Raw genomic sequence first — 22,336 nt, 5'->3', positions numbered from 1 at the left:
ATTGTATCATGATATTGTGATGTATAGTATTGTAAATTATGTTACAATATTGTTTTATAAGATATTGTATTGGATATTTTTTATCACATGATATTGTTTCATATGATATTGCAATTTATCACATGTTTATCCCAATATACGGTGGATATCACTCATGGGATAAATTTTTGATATTCCACTGTGTGTTCTTACGCCACGTGACGTCATAGTTAATCATTACGTAGGTTTAGACGGTTGATTGGCGTAGAATGAAAAAGTAAATAATTAATTCAGTTGAGGGGTGTTGAGATATAAATTTGAAACATTTAATGTTGTTTCAGTTATTTGCCATGAATTCATAAAAAAATGTTAAAAAATGAATGTCTGTTTGTTAAACTTCAAGGAACTTTTATTCCATGCGTAACGTTGTTGACGTGTTGTAAATAATGTGTTGTGCGGCTCACAATCACAATTTTTACAGAAATAGTTGGGATAAACAAAATACTTGGTAAAACATGTGATAAAAAGAATCTATCATGATTTGCGATGGTATATGATTTTTATCCAACGAGTTGTGTGTTTTCTATCCCCTTGCCAAGGCTCGGGGATAGAAAACACACAACTCGTTGGATAAAAATCATATACCATCGCAAATCATGAGAGATCCTATATATATAATAATGTATCATATGATATATTGTTTTCCCTTGGACTGAAATGTCACACTTTCATTGGTTTAAACTTAGCACGTGATTGGCTCATATATCTCTATATTTGTTCTGTGAGAAATAATATTAGGCAATATGGCCGTCACTGGCCGACGTTTCGTTTACTCATTTCGACATTTCATAGTATTTAATACATAAACGGCATGCCGTAAGTTCTTAAAGTATTTGGAGTAGTTGCCCTTTGAAATTCTTTAAAATTAGAGTAGTTGCCCTTAGAATATTGACGTCATATTGTTTTGTCTGGAGCAGAACAAAATGGCAGCGCCGAAATTTGCTCAAATCTCTGCAGAGAAAGGGAGTTTCCGGCTCCGCCTCCGGCTCGTGCACTATGTATCAAACCCTGACTACTATTTAGGCATAGTACATGCACAACACAACACTATTATATAAATATAATATCATATGTAACAATATTTTGATTTATTATGTGATATAATATTATGTCACATAATACAATATTTTATCATAATTTAATTCTGATTGTAACGCCTCATTTGATTAACTTAACAAATTCATATATATATCGTATAACATAACTTGCCTACATCACAATATGATGTGCATGCGAAACGTATTAATCTGCTTGACGTTACGTTTAAATTTTGTACAGATTATCATATTTAAACTAATTAATGGGCTTTATTATTTGATTTAAATAGAAGAAAATTAAATTATAACCCCTTAGGAATAATTTTAATTTCTACCTATGTTATACGAGTTATTTATACAAGTATAACATAACTTGGAACAATTTAGGCTTTTTAAATCATAAACTGCTCCAAGTTTTGTTATATCGTATAACATAGGTAGAAATTAAATTCATTTCTTAAGTAATCATGTACTATGATATTGTATTATGTGATCAAATACAATAACGTATAACATGATACAATGTCATATCATATGTTACAATGTCATGTTACATCATTATTTATTACAGTATTATATGGTAATATATATTAGTATCATAGCATGCAATATCATATATTATTGTATTGATAATCATTAATATCTTACAATACTGTATGAAATGAACATATGATTATCATACAATTTTTTTTAACATATGATATACGATATTTTGTTAAAACAGTAACCATGAATAACCAAGATCATTAAGAATGATTTCATATAATATGATAAAGGTGGTCTCATAAAGGTAATGCCTCGTCTCAGTGAGGGTTGTGATTTGTGATTACCTATGTTTATATATTATTTGCTTCTTTATGGTGATGGTCCCTAATATTGTTCTACTAATCTCTAAATTCTTTAATGGTAGTGTATGGAAAGTCATAGACATGGGTTCAATTCCCATCACCACCATAAATTATTTTGATGTTGTTTTACTCTGGTGATGGTTTTTGTGTATAATTTATTCAATTTTGTCTACTGAAATTTCATTGAATTAACAAATTAAAAATTTTTGAGGCATGATTTTGCCAGTGTATAATGGTACATATATTTTATTATAGATTTCGGATCCTGACTCTCTAATTAGTAGTATTAATAATAATGAGGTTATTTTGCAAGTGGTAGATAATTCTGAGCGAGAGAGAACCCGACAGGACGAATATTTAGCTTCCTATGGACTATATAGACAACCTATCATAGGTGACGGAAATTGTCTTTTTCGGTCTGTTAGTCTGGCACTCTTTGGAAATCAAAATCACCACCAAGAGCTTAGAAATATTGCAATTAATGAGATTGAGCAAAATTTAGGCTTATTTAGAAATTTCTTTTTTCATGATAATGGTAATTCAATGTTGGATTCAGAAATTCAGCAGGAATTAAATAATCTTAGACAACTAGGTACATTTGCTGGACAAGAGTCAATATTGGCTTTATCTAGAAGATTAGGAATTAATGTTTTAGTTACTGTTGGTGGTGATGTTGACAACCAAGACATAGTTACATTAGAACATGACTTTAGCAACTCAGTTTCTAGGATTCATTTAGTTTGGACAAGAGCGGGGGGAGGACATTATGAAACCGTGACTGAGGCTATTCCTATCCATCAAGAAATATTTGTGCCCTCAACTGCAAAAAGTTTTTATCATTGGAATTTAGACCCCTCAGCATGCAAAAAGTTTGATTTAGATTCTTTGAAAACTAAAACACAAGAGACGAATACTAATCAAACACCGGAATTGCCAAGACAGACAGACTATCTAAAGACAGTTCATTCCTATGACAAAATCCCACATGACAACCAAAAAAATTCTTTCAAAAATATGTGTAGAATTTGCAAAAAAACTTTTCATGATAAGGCAAACTTGAACCGCCATGTGAAGAATGTGCACGAAAAAGAAAATCAATGGAGAATGTCATGCATTGTTCCATCATGTGACTTATCATTTTTCCATGTTGATGATCTAGTTGGCCATTTAATAAGTTCTCATGAGGCAGAAATCGAAATTGAAAATCTAAATTTTGAAAATGTAAATACTTTTGAAAAATTTTTGGCTGATGAATCTTTGAATAAAAATACAAGATATGTTTTGCACCGACCAAAAACCCTCAATAAGGATGGTTCTCAAAGGTACACTCTTGTTTGTCATAGGGATGGCAAAAGACGTATTAATGACTCCAAAGATAGACAGAGAAGGGAGAATAAAAAGGGGTCTTGCAAACTAGATGGAGTGTGTTTATCCAGATTTTCTGTTTTAATAACCAGGGAGGGAACAGTTAAAGTAAAATATATTAAATCTCATACCCATTCGACAAGTTTTGAGGAAAGTAAATATCTACCAATTCCGGATCATATCAAGTCAGAAATTACAACTATGTTAGCCTTAAAAATTCCAATTAATACAATTCTGGATAAGGTTAGGGAGAAATTCAGTGACAGGAACAACCGTGACGACTTGACAGACATGAAACATTATCATTTGATTGACAGAAAAACAATTCACAACTTAAAGCAAAAAATAATTGACCCTTCTGTTATCAGACATAGTGACGATGCTACATCTACTTATTTGAGAGTAGATGCTTTACAGAGAGAAAAGTTTAATCCTGTTTTAGTGTTTAAACAACAAAATGTAGATGACGAGACAACTGGACTTAGTAAGGAAGACTTCATGCTGGCTATTATGACTAAACAACAACTAGATATGTATGAAAAATTTGCCCCCATGATTCTTTGCATGGATTCCACCCATAAGACCAATATATATTCATTCAAGTTAATTACACTTTTGGTTATTGATGAATTTAGACATGGATATCCGGTTGCATTTTGTATTTCCAACAAAGAAAATGAGCAGGCTATATCTTTATTTCTAAATGCAGTAAAAAGAAAATCTCCACAAACAAAAGTAAACATTTTGATGACAGATGATGATATTGCTGGGTGGAATGCAGCTAAGAGTGTTTTTGGACCAGATCTGCAACATTACCTGTGTATTTGGCACATTCACAAAAACTGGCGTCTTAAAATTCAACAAGATATAAAAGATAGGGAACAGCAAGCAGAAATTTATTGTTTGTTATGTGCTGCAATGGATGCTAAAACCAAAGTTTTGTTAGATAAATACTTGGATATTTTAGTGCAAAAATTATCGTGCACAAACCAGGCTTTTCTTAAATATATTAATGATTTTTACTTGTGTAGAAAGGAAAAGTGGGCAATGTGTTTTAGAACTGGTGAATATTCTAAGGTAAATACAAACATGTTTTTGGAAAGCTTTCATAATCAGTTGAAAACTGTGTACTTTGAAGGGAAACGAAATCGTAGAATAGATATACTTCTTGAAACATTGTTACAGATAGAGAACAACTTGTATTTCAAGCATTTGGCCGCTAGCAAATTTAGCATCCCTTCAGACGAAAATATTCAGACAGCTGATAGACACAAGAGTAGTTTTGAAATTTCAGATTCCTCAGTTTCTCAAGTTAATGAAAACACATTTTCAGTTATGTCAAAAGGCAGCTTATATACAGTTATTGTAAATTCTAAAAAATGTTCTGAAAAACATTGTTACTCTAAGTGTAAAAAGGTACCATGTGTAGATTTGTGTCAGCATATTCTTGTTTGTAACTGTTTTGACTATGGTGAAGGAAACATATGTAAACATATTCATAAGGTCCAATCATTACTCTTTTGGGATAGAAACAGATGTGAATCAGATGATAAGTCAGAAACTTGTATTCAGACAAGCAAAACGGTCACAAGTCCATCACAGGAAAACTCTTATGCCTCCAGCAACTCACAGTCTATGAAGATTAGAGGTATACAAGATAGGCTGAATGAAATTATGTCTCAGGTCAATAATAGCCCCTTAGTTCAGCAACATAGGCTAGATAACATAATTACAGCATTAGATCACATCATTTCTGCCAATAATGGATGTGAAAAACTTCCAAACTCTCTCAAAGAGTTTAAGAAAACAGAAAAAATGTCATCAGTAGCTAAAAATGTGTTACAGCCTCGTTTTAGGTCAACAAATAAAAATCCTGGGAGAAAAACTAAAAAACCACTGAGCAAACCATCTCAACAAGAAAAAGATCAATTAATAGGAAAAATTAATCAAGAGATGGAACAAGAACCCAGTGATTCCCAAGGTCAAAGGTCAGGTCCCTCTGTAGCACCATATCCACCTTTAAGGCTAGTTCCAACTACTGAACCCACTGTTCTTCAACCACAAAGTCAAGGTCTAATTATAAATCCAACTACAGCTCAAGGTCTACCATCTTGGTTTAGAATTCCTCCTTCCTTATATAATAAGAAGATAACAATTAAACAAAGTGATGGCAAAACACAAGATATAGTTTTTACAGGTGGTCAAAACAGTACAAATGTAGAATAAAATCTTTGTTGGCTTTTAGGGATGACATAAGACTGATGTAGGTGACCTATAGTAGGTTTTTCTCTCTCCAGATTTTGTTGTTATCTCCTTTGTGGGCGGCAAGGTCTGGAGGATGACAAAACAATACAACAGACTAGAACTCTCTCTCTCTCTTCAGATTTGTCTATCATTTCATTTGTTTACCATTCTTGTTGTTTTGTTCTTGTGTTATTTTTGTTCAAATGTTGAAAATAATTACTTTATTTTCATTTCTAGTTACTTAACTGCAGGTGTTGACTTGAATAATATATGTGTATTGATCTTTCATGGTTTAAAAAGTTTGTGATAGATGGTTGACATCTGTAACCAGCATCATGTCAGTCCAGTAGCAGACTGGCAATGGTGAACAGACCAGTGCTGAGTTGCAGCTTGTTTTTCCAAATTTTAATGTGCTCCAAGTTAACAGTTAAAAACAAAAATAAGTTTCACCTGCCCGTATTTGGCATGCAGATTTGTTAGTTTACTAACATTGTTTTAGGTTTAATTTATGTTAATTCCCTACTAACCAGGCCCCTTATACAGTTCAAGACTACATGTAAAGATTCACTATTGTTGCTTCTTTTTTTCCAGAAGTTGATAAATGCTTTGACTTTATAACACAGATTGATACATGTATAAGTTTTAAGACGTCTATAGCCAAATGGAGATAAATACAGTTATTGGTGTGCACTTTTTGTGTATGTTTTCTGTCTGATAGATAAGAGTATGGGCCGAAACTTTCCTGGTTGCATAAAATCATTTTAAAGAGTAATGAATTTATTAAAATCTACCAATAAGTTTTATTATGATAATTTGATATGCATTTGGAATTGGGGGGGGGGGGGGGGGGGGGGGGAGGGTTGTTTTTTTTAATATTATTAAACGGAACCAGGAAGGTATCAGGGAATTTTTGATAATTTTTAGTGTAACAGTTTGATCTCTTACCTGACTGATGAGGCCCAGAGAGACAAATTGTAACACACATATATTAACAGCTTTAATATTATAATCTATTTTTACTTTTCATATTAAAGATTAAAAGATGATTGGCAGTGTTGATAAAAACAAGAAGAATAGACATCTTCAGTGAAATTTTACCAAAAAAAATTGTTTTTAAGGTCAGACGACACGTTCCTCGAGAATCTTTTTGTATCTCCTCGTAATGAAGAGTTCCAATAAAAAATATTAATTTTATAACTACTTTTAAAATGATCAAAATTTACGTGGATTTGATTAAATATCTAGATGGTCGAGTGGTTAGAACCGTGGCCGCTCACTGCCAGTAGCGTAAAGGTTTTAGAGGTCGTGAGTTCAAAGCCCCGCCCTGGCGGAGATATAGTTCTAATATAGTGAATTTCGCTCTGCTGCAGATTTATTTATTTTTATATCAGCAATTCAAGTGTATTTTCAAGAAGATTATATAGGAAATTGCATACTCTAGTATTTTGCAGAAATGCCTGGTAAGGTACCCTAATTTTTTGCAAGAAAGCTTGTCAAAGTAGTAGTAAACCATTAACAAATTCCTGGAAAAAGTTATCTAAAATTGAGGAACGTGTCGTCTGACCTTAATTTATGGACGTTCATTTCGAAATCATAATTTCATTGTTCAAAGAAGGATATATGCTTTTAATTATTTTATACGAATCATTTTGTACTTTTTATGAGAGATATGTATTAGTTGCAAGTAAACCATTGTAGAGTTTAGAATTTGGTGTCAATAAATACATGATAATATGTCATAAATCATGTCCAGTAATGTCAATAAAACGTTTAATTTTTTTAATATAATTTTGGAAAATAAAAAACAACTTTTGTTCATGTTATTTAAACCTATAAGCTATAATTGTATAATTAAGTATTGAATCCTTATTTTTTGAAAGATATAGTCTCATAACTGCAACGGTGTGTGCATACAAATTGAATAACGCGCGTTATTATGAAAATTTGTTTGCACACACCGTTACAGTTATGAGACTATATCTTTCAAAAAATAAGGATTTAATGCTTATATTTACATTTTTTACCTTCTTGCCTTGTACGCAAATGCGAATTATACCTCAAAATTACTGTACTATCCTATGGGTAAGTTTCAATTAATGGAAGAGCCACTGTAACAGCCACAAGCGTGAACTTTGATTTTCGCTTGTGACGTTGTATTTATCAGCGTTCAACGTTTGTGACGTCACAATTAAAACTCGTGATTTAACCTTTTAGTACCATGTCTGTGTTATGGTGCTATATCTGCAGTAGCTTTACATGCAAAATATACGTGGAATGTAAATATTGTACAATACACATTTAACACTACAAAAAGTCAACATTGATGTGATGGTGCATTTTAAAAAAAAAATAGGTTAAGCTGAAAGTATTTGCAGAAAAATCATTCATTGATAATGCATATTAGGGTCATCAAAGCTGTATTTCCTATTATATGTATACATAAATGAATTAAATACAAATGCATGTTCATGTTTGTATATACATGTATTAGGCTATATGCAAGTATTCATAATTAAAGTTAGTGTCCATAGGTAATGGCCTTTAAAAAATATTATTTACCATGAATATGTCTTAACACGCATAAAAGATTAATTATACTTTGGGAAAATATAGGAAAGTCAAACTGTTCTACATGCATTCATTTATGTTTAAATAATTTCCTTCCACAGGCTACCATCAGACTCAGGTGAAAATATGGATCATCTCAATCATCTGAATAAAAAATATTGCATTGTGAAGAGTTACCCATAGTTTGTTTGAGAATAATGCCATACTTTGTCCTATTTATCATATGAATAAATTTATTGTTATGATATATATGCATATCATTATACATATCATATTGGTAATGTTCTCAGAATTGTAAGTTCAGAGACAAGAGAAATAAACCAATCACAAGCTGTGATACATCATAACCACATCTAACTTTGAGAGGATCTGGATTATCCCGGCAGGATTAAAAGAAGAGATAATATATTTGATCAGAATGACAAAGTGTTGAATAAGTCTAATGAGTGCTCTTTGGAGGCTGATGATGTAATATCTGAAATTTTTAATCTTTTATGATCCAATGTGTCAGATATTCTGATACATCATCAAATTGTTATTTCAAATTCTTCTGCAGATAGAGAAAATAACAATATTAAAGAGTATGAAGGTGGCAATATATTGCAGAAAAAAATACATAGCCCACATTATTTTTTTCTGCAATGATTGCTACCTTTATAGCCCACATGAATCGTCAAAGAAAAAAATGTTTATTTATAGGTAGACTTAGGTAACTGCTATACTTTATACATATCGTCAAACATTGTTATACATGTTATATATTACTTTAATTTCTTTGCCAGAAAATATTTTTATTCTTGTAATACTTTTATTTTAAATTACAATGCCCAGCCCCCTTAATAAAATGGTGCGATATGCTACATGTATATCCATAACATTTTTTTAATAGATCATACATGTAAACAAACCGAGCACAATGTTTCTTTTTAATAAGTCAATGATATATTTGTAATGTCATCGAATTCCAAATATATTTTATGTTTGTTATACACCCTGTGGGTTCATTATTTGAAATAAATATCTTATTCTTCATTCTACTTGTTAATTTATAAGGAATGTATGTGTATGCACGAGTCCCTTATCAAAATTAAGCCTTATAAACATAATAATATTTCTTGCGATGCTTACGTTTATGCAAGGATGAATGTACCATGTATACGTCCCTGGTTTATGCTTACGTTATAAATATTACAAGTTCAGGGTCATTCGAGATCGAAAAGGGTACACTATATAGATCACGGTGTTACCAACAATGTTTATTTATTATTTAAGATAAGGTTTATGTGTAATATATCATTAAAATGGATGTAGCATAACATACCGACATACTCTCGATTCTATCTGAACAAACTCGAACTACAGGATGTTTACAAAATTTCGCGCATGCGCGGCAGGCCTAGTCCTAAGGTTGCAGATAGTAAGATTCAAAATTTTGTTTGATGAACTGTAGGTTTTGCTCGTTCTTTTTCCCGCGCACACTGGTTCTTAGAGCTCGATTCGCTCGCCGGCGCTGCGCTCGCTATAATTACGGTAATTTCCTGAAACGTAACGTTATACGTAGCAGCGCCTTTTTTTTTAAAGGGGGTGGGTGGGTGGATGGCAGCCTCATCCAAAAAATCTTTGCAAGCAAAAAGAAAAATAAATCATGAAAATTCTAATCCTTCAGCTCTTTAGCAGTTCAATGGTTTCTTTATTTTCACTTCCATTTATTACATGCAGGGGGGGGGGGGGGGCACTATGTCCTTTTAACATGATAAGTAAATATTTTTAAGCGTAAATTAAAAATAAAATTAAACATTAATTATTTTTTTTAAGTGGAGGGGCAAATCCATGGTAAGTCGATTTTCTATGTATAAATTGACAAAAATGAAAAAAAATTTAGCATGGGGGGAGCTCTATGATGAGTCAAGTTTTATATGTAAGTTTAAGAAAAAATGTCTACTGCAAAAAAAAAGGGGGAAATCAATCAATCAATCATAATCACAATCACTTTAAAAGAGGAGATGCAGTGCAATGAATATTTATATATTAAAATCTTTATTATTTAACAACATTGTATCTGAGATTAAACTATTGTTCTACATATAAATAAATAAATTATAACAAATCTTATAAACTATGAATAATGAAAATTTACTGAAAAATAGGTATTTTATTTTTTGGCATTCAAATTTCACGTTGTTAATTTTATTTTATTAAATTTATTATAATTCATTGTTTGATCACATGCTGTGCTCGCCCCAACGGTCGCACCGTAAAACATATTATTTAGTTATGAAGCATTCACTCCTTTTACAAAATATTCAACAGGAAAACAATCTTATTAAAGCACAGACCTCTATTACGCGATCGCATAGAGGAAAAAGAGGTATTTCCGGAATGGTTTATGGTGGAATTCGCAGTCTAAAATTTCTATATCATTTGATCATGTGACTCAGATTGCAACTGAACATGTACTTCCGTTCAAAATGTCTGCTGCCGATATATTGGACCTTGGAAAAATACCTTCAAAAGTGAATCCAGAACTACAGTCTGAACGCAATTGTTCCAGTTTAACTCCATATATATCAGAAATAACTGCTATTGTCGATGGCGGTAGAAATAATACAGAGAAAAGACGGCAAATAGGTAAGATTCCGTATACCGGTTTACCTATTTACGACGCTATCAGTGATCATAAATCATAGACACGTCTGGCTTATCACGTATACATACCCAATAGCCAGTACAGATTTGACATTGGATGGCTCTATATTTTGTTCTTTTTGCATTTGCAACTTTGTGCATGTCAACAAACTTGACTATTTAAGTCTTCAGTATAACGTTATCCATTCAAGTTATTTTAAAAGCTCTAAGAATAACTATTTAGAGGTCTATTTCAGTGAAACTTAACATTAAAACAGCTAATATTTATCTCTGAAAGGACATACTAATATTACTTATTAGGTTAGTTACTGACTCACTACGGAAATATATTGGGTTGATCAATCTCACAGACGGCGAGGCGAAGCCGAGCCGTCTAGGAGATTGATCAACCCAATATATTTCCGTAGTGAGTCAGTAACTAACCTAATAAGTGTTTTGTTTTCCCGAGGACTATCAAGCGACATATATATTCACAAATAGCGATGAAGCCATGTACAAGATGCCTAACATCTCGTCCAATTTAACTCATTTAAACTCTTCAAAATTTTCAATCTCACCTTTCAAATACTCTTTAAAAATCCTTGCTTTACCCATGTTTACTTACAATGTTTTGTTGCTATTCAATTTAAAATGTTTTCTCCCTTTCCGCTACAGAGATTTGAGCAAATTTCGACGCTGCCATTTTGTTCTGCTCCAGACAAAACAATGTGACGTCAATATTCAAAGGGCAACTACTCTAATTTTAAAGAATTTCAAAGGGCAACTACTCCAAATACTTTTAAGAACTTACAGCATGCGGTTTATGTATTAAATACTATGAAATGCCGAAATGAGTAAGCGAAGCATCGACCAATGACGGCCATATTGCCCAATATTATTTCTCACAGAATAAATATAGAGATATATGAGGCAATCACGTGATATGTTTAAACCAATAAAAATGTGACATTTCAGTCCAAGGGAAAACAAATTGTATTATCACCATTACCGCATATCATGACATTGCATCACTGATTATGTAAAAAAAAAATAAATTCATGTCATTTAAGGGGCCATCTCAATATCCATTTGATATAAATCAAGTAGTACGAGATAAATAGAACATCTATAATTGTGTGAATTTATGTTTGCTTTATTCAACTCATTATTATGATTATGTACAACATTTCAACTCATTGGATAGAGCAAATTTAAAACTACACAATATAGATATCCTCTTTATATTGCAGAGAGAATTTTATTCAAGGATCCTCTGTTCAGAGACTGTGCCATTGACAGTGTTTATAAGCCACGCGATGAGATGTATGCTAGAGGAGTAGAGAGGAGTGTTCGGTTATTTGCTCTAAAAGAGGAATACAACTGGACTGATGAAGAATTCGGCATTGCAGTCAAGTATGTTTGTGTTTGTTTTACACATCGAGGTATAGCTTGTTGAACTTTTGAAAAGTAAATTAATGGTCTGAAATTATTTTTTGACAAGCAGAGAGAAAGAGAGAGAGAGAGAGAGAGAGAGAGGGAGATAGAGAGAAAGAATATTATAGCTCCAGGTATCATAATTAATATTCAACTGATATTTTCTGCATGTCCAAATTTTGTGTTTCAATTCAAAACATGTGTACCATTTTTATTTTTTGACTTTATAATTTGCAAGTTGTGATCAATGACTTTAAGTTCTATAACAATTAATGGTTTATAATACGCTTCCAAATAGGGTATTAATATCAAATACATTTAATATAAGTGAGCTATATACATTTGAGATCAATCAGATGATACTGCAAATGAGCATAGTGCCAAAAAAAAATCAGGATGTAGAAAATTTAAACTTTTACAATATGAAATATATATAATTGCAGTGTGATAAATCATCAGTATTCCCTAGGACTGCACAATGTAATGTTCATACCTGCCTTAGAGAGACTATCAACAGAACAACAAAAGGCAAAATGGCTTCATCTGGCCAGGAACTACCAGATTATTGGCACGTATGCCCAGACAGAGCTGGGGCATGGTAAGGCTTATGTCATACATATATTAACAAATAACATGAAATTTAATCCTCAGACTTATTTGTGAATGTAAAATGCTCATGCTTCAGATTTTAAATGTTCTGTATATAACAGACTCTCTTCAAACATAATAAACATACACCAGACAATTTCTCACTTTGTTAATTTAACAGAGGATAAGTGACCTGGATGTAGACATTGTTTATATTCTGATCACCTGTATAATCATGGGATCCTCGTTTATGATGTATCCACAGGTACTAATCTGCAGGGACTGGAAACCATAGCAACTTATGATGCCACTACAGAGGAGTTTATTTTAAACACACCAACTGTTACATCCATTAAATGGTGGCCAGGAGCTTGTAAGTGTCACATATCCTGGCCAGGTTATGATTAATCATGATTTACTTATGTGATATTCAATAAGGGTCTTGATTGAACTATCCTCGATATTTATGTACACTAAAATACAGGTATGAGTTTGATACAGATAGGCTAAGACTAAATCTTCAATTCTAAACAGTTGCCAGTACTACAGTTTTACATGCATTTATTTCATTCAATCATACAGTTTTAATTATCAATCAGAAAACTAAAGTTAACAAAAAAGGCTTGTAGGAAAAAATGTTTGAATTAAGTAATTTTTATTGCATAAATACTTAGATCTAGAAAAATTTTTTTAGCAGACGATAACACAATACTCCAGCGCTTTCACCTATACTATATGAATGTTTAAAACATACATATATAACCAACATGTGCTTGTAGATATACATGTATCTACGAAAGCCGAAAAGGGCCACATAAAAATATATTTTTATCTCGTAATTACGAGATCTTTTCTTGTTATTACGAGTAAATTATCTCGTAATTATGAGAAAAGATGTCGTAATAACGAGAAAAGATCTCGTTATTAGGAGAAAAGATCTCGTAATAACGAAAAAAGACCGCGTTATTACGATTTAATTATCTCGTAATTACGAGAAAAGATCTCGTAATTACGAGAAAAGATATCGTAATACCGAGAAAAGATCTCGTTATTACGAGTAAATTTTCTCGTTATTACGAGAAAAGATCTCGTTATTACGAGATGATTTTCTCGTTATTACGAGAAAAGATCTCGTTATTACGAGAAAAGATCTACATAAAATGGTGCGTTTCTGAAAAGAATTCGACTGGATCACCCTTTCAGTCTTTTTCATTCAAGAAACGTTGATTCAATTTTGATTAATATTTAAAAATAACAACGATCATTTTTCATAAATTTCTACATATCAATTATTGGATTTGACATTTTATCTTATATGAATAAAAGGAAAGAACTTCATGTAATTTTACTATTTAACTTATATATATTATAATCCCACTACGAAGTAAATACCAGGTAGTCCTATAGTCGTAGAAGTTACAGACTTTAATGACTTTATAGTTTCAGTCATGGATATGGATATACACGATTTACCCGAATTTGTGTTTTATATGTTTATACACAACCTACATGTATATTGAAAATAATTGATTTTGTATTCTAACATTTTGGAGTCTGAAAACAAATTACACGTATCCTTCTTAATTATTGATAAACAGTTCGATGAATTTATTAATCAATCTGCTTTGCTACTTCTTCTGAAATTACTTTAAAACTGCTTGATCCGATTTTATATCAAATTATGCGTACGCTTTTAAACGATGATTATGCTAAGTATGTATATATCAATAGACATTGCAGTAGTTCATACACTTTACATAAAAAGATTAGAATAATGAAACGCAACATTTTAAATAGATCTTTTCTCGTAATAACGAGATAATTAACTCGTAATAACGAGATCTTTTCTCGTAATTACGAGATCTTTTCTCGTAATAACGAGATAATTAACTCGTAATAACGAGATCCTTTCTCGTAATTACGAGAAAAGATCTCGTAATAACGGGATAATTAAATCGTTATAACAAGATAATTAACTTGTAATAAAGAGATCTTTTCTCGTAATTACGAGATCTTTTCTCGTAATAACGAGATAAATAACTCGTAATAAAGAGATCTTTTCTCGTAATTACGAGAAAAGATCTCGTAATAACGAGATAATTAAATCGTTATAACGAGATAATTAACTCGTAATAACGAGATCTTTTCTCGTAATTACGAGATCTTTTCTCGTAATAACGAGATGGTTAACTCGTAATTACGAGATCTTATCTCGTAATTACGAGATGAAAATATTTTTTTTAAGTGGCCCTATTCGTCTTTCGTATGTATCATATGCACATATGTTACATGTATAATCATAAAAAGTTTCAAATGTAGAATTTCCTAATGTTTGCAAAGTAATACCTTTAGTTACTACAAACAATGTATGTAGTTAATTTTGGTGTTTTATTTTCCTTTTCAGTGGGAAAGTCTGTGAACTATGCCATCATTTTAGCTACTTTAATCATTGATGGTAAAAAGCATGGCATGCACCCATTTCTGACCCCATTAAGAAGCACAAAGGATCACAAACCACTGCCAGGTCAGAAAAAAGCCAAACCTTTTATACATTATATGCAATGGGGGAGGGAGTGTAAAGTGTGTTATGATAATGCAGTTACAATCCAAATTTAATTTGTAAACAAGAGAAACATATTAAGATAAAACACTCTTATATGTGTAGCAATAATTGAATTTTTTTTTTTTTTTTTTTTTTAGGAATTGTGACTACATGAAATTTTGAAATAAGATATACAATAATATTGATGCACCTCCTACCCAAATCATATGATAAGTTTGTAAAATTTATTGAATATTACAGGTGTAAAAGTTGGAGATATTGGACCAAAACTTACATTTAATATCGTTGACAATGGTTACTTAATCCTGAATAATGTACGAATTCCAAGGGAGAATATGCTGATGAAAAATGCGCAGGTGAATTAGCTTAAAACTCACATAGTTATTTAAACTTGAAAACACATGAGATGCTAGATAAATATATCTATCTTAATAAAATATCATAATGTTGTTAAAGAAAAAAGTATCAATTGTGTCTTTAGCACAAGTTGAAAATAACATCCATGTATTTGCATGTAGAAAGTAATTTACAGTGGTCCCTAAAAAATTCATTGATTCATTTCCTCTCTCCTTTTTTCACCAAAATGATTATGACCAGATTTATTTTTTGTACCATTATGATATACTTAATCTGATTTTACACAAAACTCTTTTTCACAAAAATTAATGTAACTGTATTCATATGTATATTCACAGTAGAAAAAAAAATGCATTTAAACATGTTAAATACCTGGTAGATATGGACCTATATACCTATATGTACATTACATACATACATGTACAAATATATGTACTTATACTTACTTAATAAATACATATATTACTTATGTTGTGAAGGTTAGCAGAGAAGGCCATTTTACATCCAGAGGCCCTAGCAAGGCAAACTACTCTGCCATGATCTTGGTGAGGGTCACTATTGTAAACTGGTGCTCCGTGATTCTCAGTAATTCTTCTACAATAACTGTTCGGTACTCTGCTGTTCGAAGACAGTCTACATTAGATTCAAGGTAAGCCATAAATTTCTCATAATTCTTCTACAAGTACATTTAAAGTATCTATAAGAATTCCCGCATGAATCTCATGTAGATCTACTAAGGTCGTGAATCATAGTGCACATGAGCATATGTTTAAGTTTATAATAACATGCAAAGTTGCATTTCTTAGGCATTCCACAAAATTCTTGTTAACTCTATGGAATGAGAGAGAGAAAGAGAGAGAGAGAGAGAGAATTGCATATTTAGTCTTTAGATGTATTCATAGTACATAGTGTAATAATTTGATTCTAACTGTTACAAATATGTGTCATAGCAGTGAAAAGGAGAGCAAGATTTTGGACTACCAGACCCAGCAATACAAAGTGTTTCCTAGTCTTGCCACAGCCTACGCTTTATTCTTTGTCTCTAAAACCCTCAAGAATAGGTACTTAAAAACCTATGCAGAGATAATAAAGGGAAACTTTAAAAATCTTCCTGAGGTATAGTATTGTGTAAATGTATTGCTTTATTTACAAGTATGGTGCTATATTTTTGATTCAAGTGATTTTGAATAATAAATCAAAGTGATTCTTCTAGTAAAGTAAAGAATGTTTTTGCTTGAATGTTTGAGTTATGCCACCTTGTTTATTAGTTTAGCTAAAAAAAAAAAAAAGCATGGTTAGGAAAATCTTTAAATGGCTGTGTTTTTTTTTTTTTGTAGATTCATTGTCAGTCGGCTGGCATGAAGGCCATGTCAGGGGAGATGACGGCCGAGCTGTTGGAGATCAGCAGACAGGCCTGTGGGGGACACGGTTACCTGGCCGCTTCAGCCCTGGGGGACGCAGTAGCATCTGCCAAGGCCCTGGTGACTGTGGAAGGGGAGAACACTGTGCTTTACCTGCAGGTCGCCAGGTGTGTAATGTGAAAAAAGAGGTGTTTTAAAAACACAGACTGTGTAATTTACACACTGTATAAATTTTGGCTTGGAAGGTATTGTGTACTAGTCTTAAAAATCTTAAAAAAAACCTAGCACTGTATAGCAATGAAGGGGTGGAGGGTACTATAGATTCTTTTTAAAGGAAAATAATTTAATTCTGGTTGTAAAACCTTTTTTGATTGACAGAACAAGTTCATCTACAGTCGCACCAGCTGATACAGCCACCTTTAACCTGTGGTCACTCCCCATGAGCGTCCAGTTTCAATCCTGCCTGTTTAGTTTTTCACTATATTTTGACTCATTTAGGCGACCACCTGTTTAATGCTACCAATGGCCAGTGTTTTTAGTTCCTGTGCTTTTAACTTGCTTGTTTTCAATTGTCTGTTTTGTCACATGATTTCCACTGTGACACGTGACCTTGTGTCAAAAAAAGCCAACCTTAAACAGCAGATAATGAGGTGATGACCAATGATTGTGTGTAATTTGAATTCTGCTAGGATTTAATAAGATAACCCAATTCAATACAAAGATATCAAATGGTCAATCTTGCACTTAACATGTATGTTAGCCCTACTGCCAGTTTTATTCATTTTATGACAAATTCGGAGTAAAAATCAGGCTTTGTGAATAAATGAATATGAATGGAAAGTAGGAAGAGCTTCTTTCGAAGAGGTTTTCTCATTTAAAAAAGAAGGCCATGGTTATAGAGGTTAGTAAACAAGGTGTGTCCTCAGTACAAACCTGGAATAAGAGGCCACCTGTTTTAAGTGGCCAGTTTTTCATTCTCCCATCAGTAGTCTCTAAAAACAGGTGCGACTGTATTTTTGCCTATGTAACAGTTGTGTAACACAGAAATTAAATTCCTTTATTACTTAGAATGGCAAGAAATATCCTCTAGGGGTTTTAAAATCTCTACATTATTTTTCCAACAGTTGTGAACAATTACAAAATGGAATTATGTTGTGATTTTATACTTGAATTTGTATTAGTATTTGATACAAAGTGGCAGATACTTATAGGTGAATGAGGAACCCAAGGTAAATAAGAAATCAACCATACCTGGTAATTGTGAGAGGAAATGCTATTTTTGAGACTTGTTCATGATCAATTTAATGGAGTGTTATTCAGAATTAATGTGAAAGGTTCTGACTTGAGAGTTATTATAATCTGTAGTAGCCCATTTTGAAATTTACAGTTAATTTTAAAAATTTGATGTGCAAACTGAAATGAAATATGGAGAAGTCATATTACGTTTTGCATGGTAAATACATAATGGAAACATGATAATTACTTACTATGTATAGGTACTTGATGAAGAGGTTTGCTGCAGCTGTTAGCGGAGAGAGATTGTCTGGTTCCACAGAATACCTGTGTATGGACCCCATGAAATACACCTGTCCCATCAACTCACCTGAAGACTGTATGAATGTGTCTTTGTTATGCCAGGTGTACAGGTTTCGAGCCTACAGGTAAGTACCATAGATAAGATTTCTATAATTTACATGTTACTGATCACCCAGGGAAACTTAAACTGGTAACCCTTGTTACCCCTCTGCTGCTGAACAATAACTGAAATTTTTATTATATATTGTTTATAGTTATCTTAATTACATGAGTCATGTAAAAAAATGCTTGCTGTCAAATCATCTGACTCCTTTACATAGAAAGAAAATTTCTGTAAAAGTTAAAACTCATTGAAATTCAGTGAAACTGTGTCATTGTAAAGATCATGCCTATTTTATTACTTAACATAATACATGTAGAGGACTTTCGGTGACTTGTCACACAGTTATGTTGAATTTTTAGGATGATTTCAAAAGCTGCCAGGATGCTCCAAAGAGATATAGAAGGGGGAAAAAAGCAACACAAGGCCATGAATGACAACCTGGTTCAACTTGTTCGAGCAGCAAGGGTGAGTAACGAGAGAATATTCACTGATAGCCAGAAACAACTGGTTTTTTTTCATAACATATCTTGACCTTACCTGTTAAAGCTTGACAAAATACATAAGGACTTACATATAGAATTGCATCACCTTGTACCTAATCCTAAACTTATTGAGAAGTTCCATGATCACTTATGATTTGTCCGCCATAGTGTTGGTGACATAGTGTTTGTGACAGATCACATGTCGGGGGAACCTCGCATTAGGTAAAGAGAAGTTAGTTTTCAGAGTGTTATTTTTTTTCAAAACTTGCAGACTTACATATACCTGTTATACTGAGTGATGAACAGTTAATTTTTTTACCCTTAGTCTAGTGTTATTTTATGGCTTACACTTACAGACTCACCTGTTATACTGTATGTTGGTTGATAACGACAACTGTTAATTTTATACACTAGTGTTATTCTCTGGTACACACTTACAGGCTCACCTGTTATACTGTATAGTGGTTAATTACAACAACTGTTAATTTAATACACTAGTGTTATTCTGTGGTACACACTTGCAGGCTCACCTGTTATACTGAATGGTGGTTGATAACAGATAACAACAACTGTGAATTTAATACACTAGTGTTATTCTATGGCTTACATTTACAGGCTCACCTGTTATACTGTATAGTGGTTGATTACAACAACTGTTAATTTAATACACTAGTGTTATTCTCTGGTACACACTTGCAGGATCACCTGTTATAGTGTATGGTGGTTGTTTATAATGACTGTTAATTTAAAACACTAGTGTTATTCTCTGGTACACACAGGCTCACCTGTTATACTGTATAGTGGTTGATAACAGATAACAACAACTGTTAATTTAATACAGTAGTGTTATTATCTGGTACACACTTGCAGGCTCACCTGTTATACTGTATGGTGGTTGATTACAACAACTGTTAATTTAATACACTAGTGTTATTCTATGGTACACACAGGCTCACCTGTTATACTGTATGGTGGTTGATTACAACAACTGTTAATTTAATACACTAGTGTTATTCTATGGTACACACAGGCTCACCTGTTATACTGTATGGTGGTTGATTACAACAACTGTTAATTTAATACACATGTTAATTTCTGGTACACACTTACAGGCTCACCTGTTATACTGTATGGTGGTTGATTACAAGGAAGGCATGAATCAACTTCAGATCAGCGTTCCTGTTTCCAAAGCTTTAAACAATCTGCTTGTCTTCTTCACTGTGTTCAACATTGTTAAGAATGCTGGAGATTTTCTTGAGGTGAGACTAACAATATCCTTTTGATTCCTGTATAACTATATAGCTCTACACCATATTATACTCTGTGTATAAATTATGGAGACACAGTGAAGTCTGTTGGTTGTTTATGTATGTGTGATAGGGTTTTGCCAACTGACAATTAGATATAATTTTACATTGTTATATTTTATAAACAGAAGAGTATTATAACAGCTGATTGTAAATAGACCAAGATAAGTCAAAATGGATAATAAAAAAAGGCAAAAATAAAATTGGATATACCCATATGAACTTTGGTCATAAATGTCAAAAAGTCTTTATTCAATTTCATGTGTATAAAGTTTGCTCATTCTGTATTTCTACCATTATTACGATAATGATGTATATTTTCTAAATTTTTATCCAACCAAAGACTGAGTCCATTGGATTGCCACAGATGGAATGGCTGAAAGAAACAGAAGTCAAGATGCTGGCAGAAATCAGGTGAGATGAACCAATTACATGTACTAAATAATTCTTAAATATCTTCGACATGTTGCTTAGTAACTCTACATGTGTAAAACATATTTTGTTTGGTTTAGCAAATTTCTCCTTTTCAGAGCCCTGCTACTCACAGACATACTCTCTCTCTCTCTCTTGTAATCTTTCTTTTAGATTTAGGAGTACCTGTATTATTCAATAATTTCTTTACATTTCAGACCAGATGCAGTCTCCCTTGTAGATGCCTTTGATATCCATGACAACACACATGGTTCGGTGCTCGGCTGTTACGATGGAAATGTTTACGAGCGAATGCTAAAATCAACACAAAATGAACCTCTTAACCAATGTGATGTAAGTACCGTATTTTCAGCAAAATTTCCAATATAAACAGCCTCAATTAAAAATCGTATTCTAATATTTCACTATATTGTTTTTTTTTCAATCATACTGGATATTGTATATTTACATATAAATATTGCTCATTTACATGAACAGATATGATAAACATTGTATTTGTACAGTTTCTATAAGTGCTGATCCACATTGCAAAAACGATGAAAGAGTTACATTGCACATCTGGAAACAATGAAATTTTTTTACTAGTATTCTGAATAATTTTACTCTGCATTCTTAGATATATAAATTTTTGCAGGTTCATTATTCCTTCCACCAGCACCTGAAACCATTTCTACAAAGGAATAACACCTCAAAACTATAAAAAGTGCCTCCATAACAATATATTACAATTAACTCACTCTATTAATTGCTTGGAGCAATTGTGAGAACAACTGAAGCCACACAATGTGAAATCATAGACTGCTAGAGGATGAATGTAATATTAATGCTGAGAATTATCTAATCAAGACCTGACCAAAGAATATCATTGTATTTTTTAATACACAATACATGTATAGTATTATGTATATAATTTGATAATCATTTTTATGTAATTTGCTTATGAAATTTTTATTCCCTTCGTTTTGTTATGTGATGAATCTGATTTAATTGCTTATTGTACATAGTATAAAGATATTAATTGAAATACATGTATTTGATTAAAAAATTTCCTGTAATGCCATTCGAGACCTAACGAGAATGATCTTTATACATGTATCTTATATCTGTGATAACGACCACTGGTTGTGTTTTTATGGGTTTTTTTCTGATTTTGTTTATGTGATTTATCATTTGTTTATCAAAGGTTGTTAAGCATTCACTATAAAATATTACACGATTATATATTTTTGATGTTAGTATGAAGTTTGTAGATTTACTGTATTTGAATGCCAAAATATAAGTAAAGTATAGATTACGATTCGTATGAGAATCATTTTAACACAGAAATTGATGAATTGTTTCACTTTGTTTTTTTGTTGTAATTTTTTGAATAGCCCAAATATATTGGAAGCTAATAAAAGTATATTTGTAGTAAAATAGAATAATTCTTGATTGAATTAATTCACAA

General features: G+C 32.1%; 1 protein-coding gene across 4 annotated transcripts; it reads left to right on the top strand.

The window, feature by feature from the left end:
* Positions 1–10,533: 10,533 nt before the first annotated feature.
* LOC105319409 (peroxisomal acyl-coenzyme A oxidase 1) lies at positions 10,534–22,307 on the top strand. 4 transcript variants are annotated; one of them, XM_011416944.4, is made up of 15 exons: positions 10,534–10,729; positions 11,977–12,139; positions 12,604–12,758; positions 13,014–13,121; positions 15,153–15,272; positions 15,552–15,667; positions 16,148–16,317; positions 16,622–16,784; positions 17,006–17,196; positions 18,526–18,690; positions 19,028–19,133; positions 20,263–20,409; positions 20,801–20,871; positions 21,087–21,222; positions 21,524–22,307. In XM_011416944.4, the coding sequence occupies exons 1-15, from the start codon at positions 10,570–10,572 to the stop codon at positions 21,587–21,589; spliced, it is 2,037 nt and encodes a 678-aa protein (XP_011415246.3). In that variant the 5' UTR covers positions 10,534–10,569; the 3' UTR covers positions 21,590–22,307. The 4 variants fall into 4 exon arrangements, with proteins under 4 accessions (XP_011415246.3, XP_065937393.1, XP_065937394.1 ...); XM_011416943.4 differs by having other exon boundaries at positions 10,536–10,729; positions 16,619–16,784; XM_066081321.1 differs by lacking the exons at positions 20,263–20,409; positions 20,801–20,871; positions 21,087–21,222; positions 21,524–22,307 and adding an exon at positions 20,021–20,080 and having other exon boundaries at positions 16,619–16,784.
* The last annotated feature ends 29 nt before the right edge of the window (positions 22,308–22,336 follow it).

The sequence above is a fragment of the Magallana gigas genome, chromosome 4 (assembly GCF_963853765.1).
Source record: "Magallana gigas chromosome 4, xbMagGiga1.1, whole genome shotgun sequence".
Classification (NCBI taxonomy): Eukaryota; Metazoa; Mollusca; class Bivalvia; order Ostreida; family Ostreidae; genus Magallana; species Magallana gigas.
The sequence above is the reverse complement of the archived record's forward strand: the minus strand, read 5'-3'. Positions and strand labels throughout refer to the sequence as shown.

Bases quoted from the DNA above. Each gene is read 5' to 3' on its own strand.
- LOC105319409 (XM_011416943.4), top strand. From the start codon at position 10,570: ATGTCTGCTGCCGATATATTGGACCTTGGAAAAATACCTTCAAAAGTG. The intron at 18,691-19,027 runs GTAAGTACCATA...TTGAATTTTTAG, and splicing joins TACAGGTTTCGAGCCTACAG to GATGATTTCAAAAGCTGCCA. The intron at 20,410-20,800 runs GTGAGACTAACA...ATCCAACCAAAG, and splicing joins ATGCTGGAGATTTTCTTGAG to ACTGAGTCCATTGGATTGCC.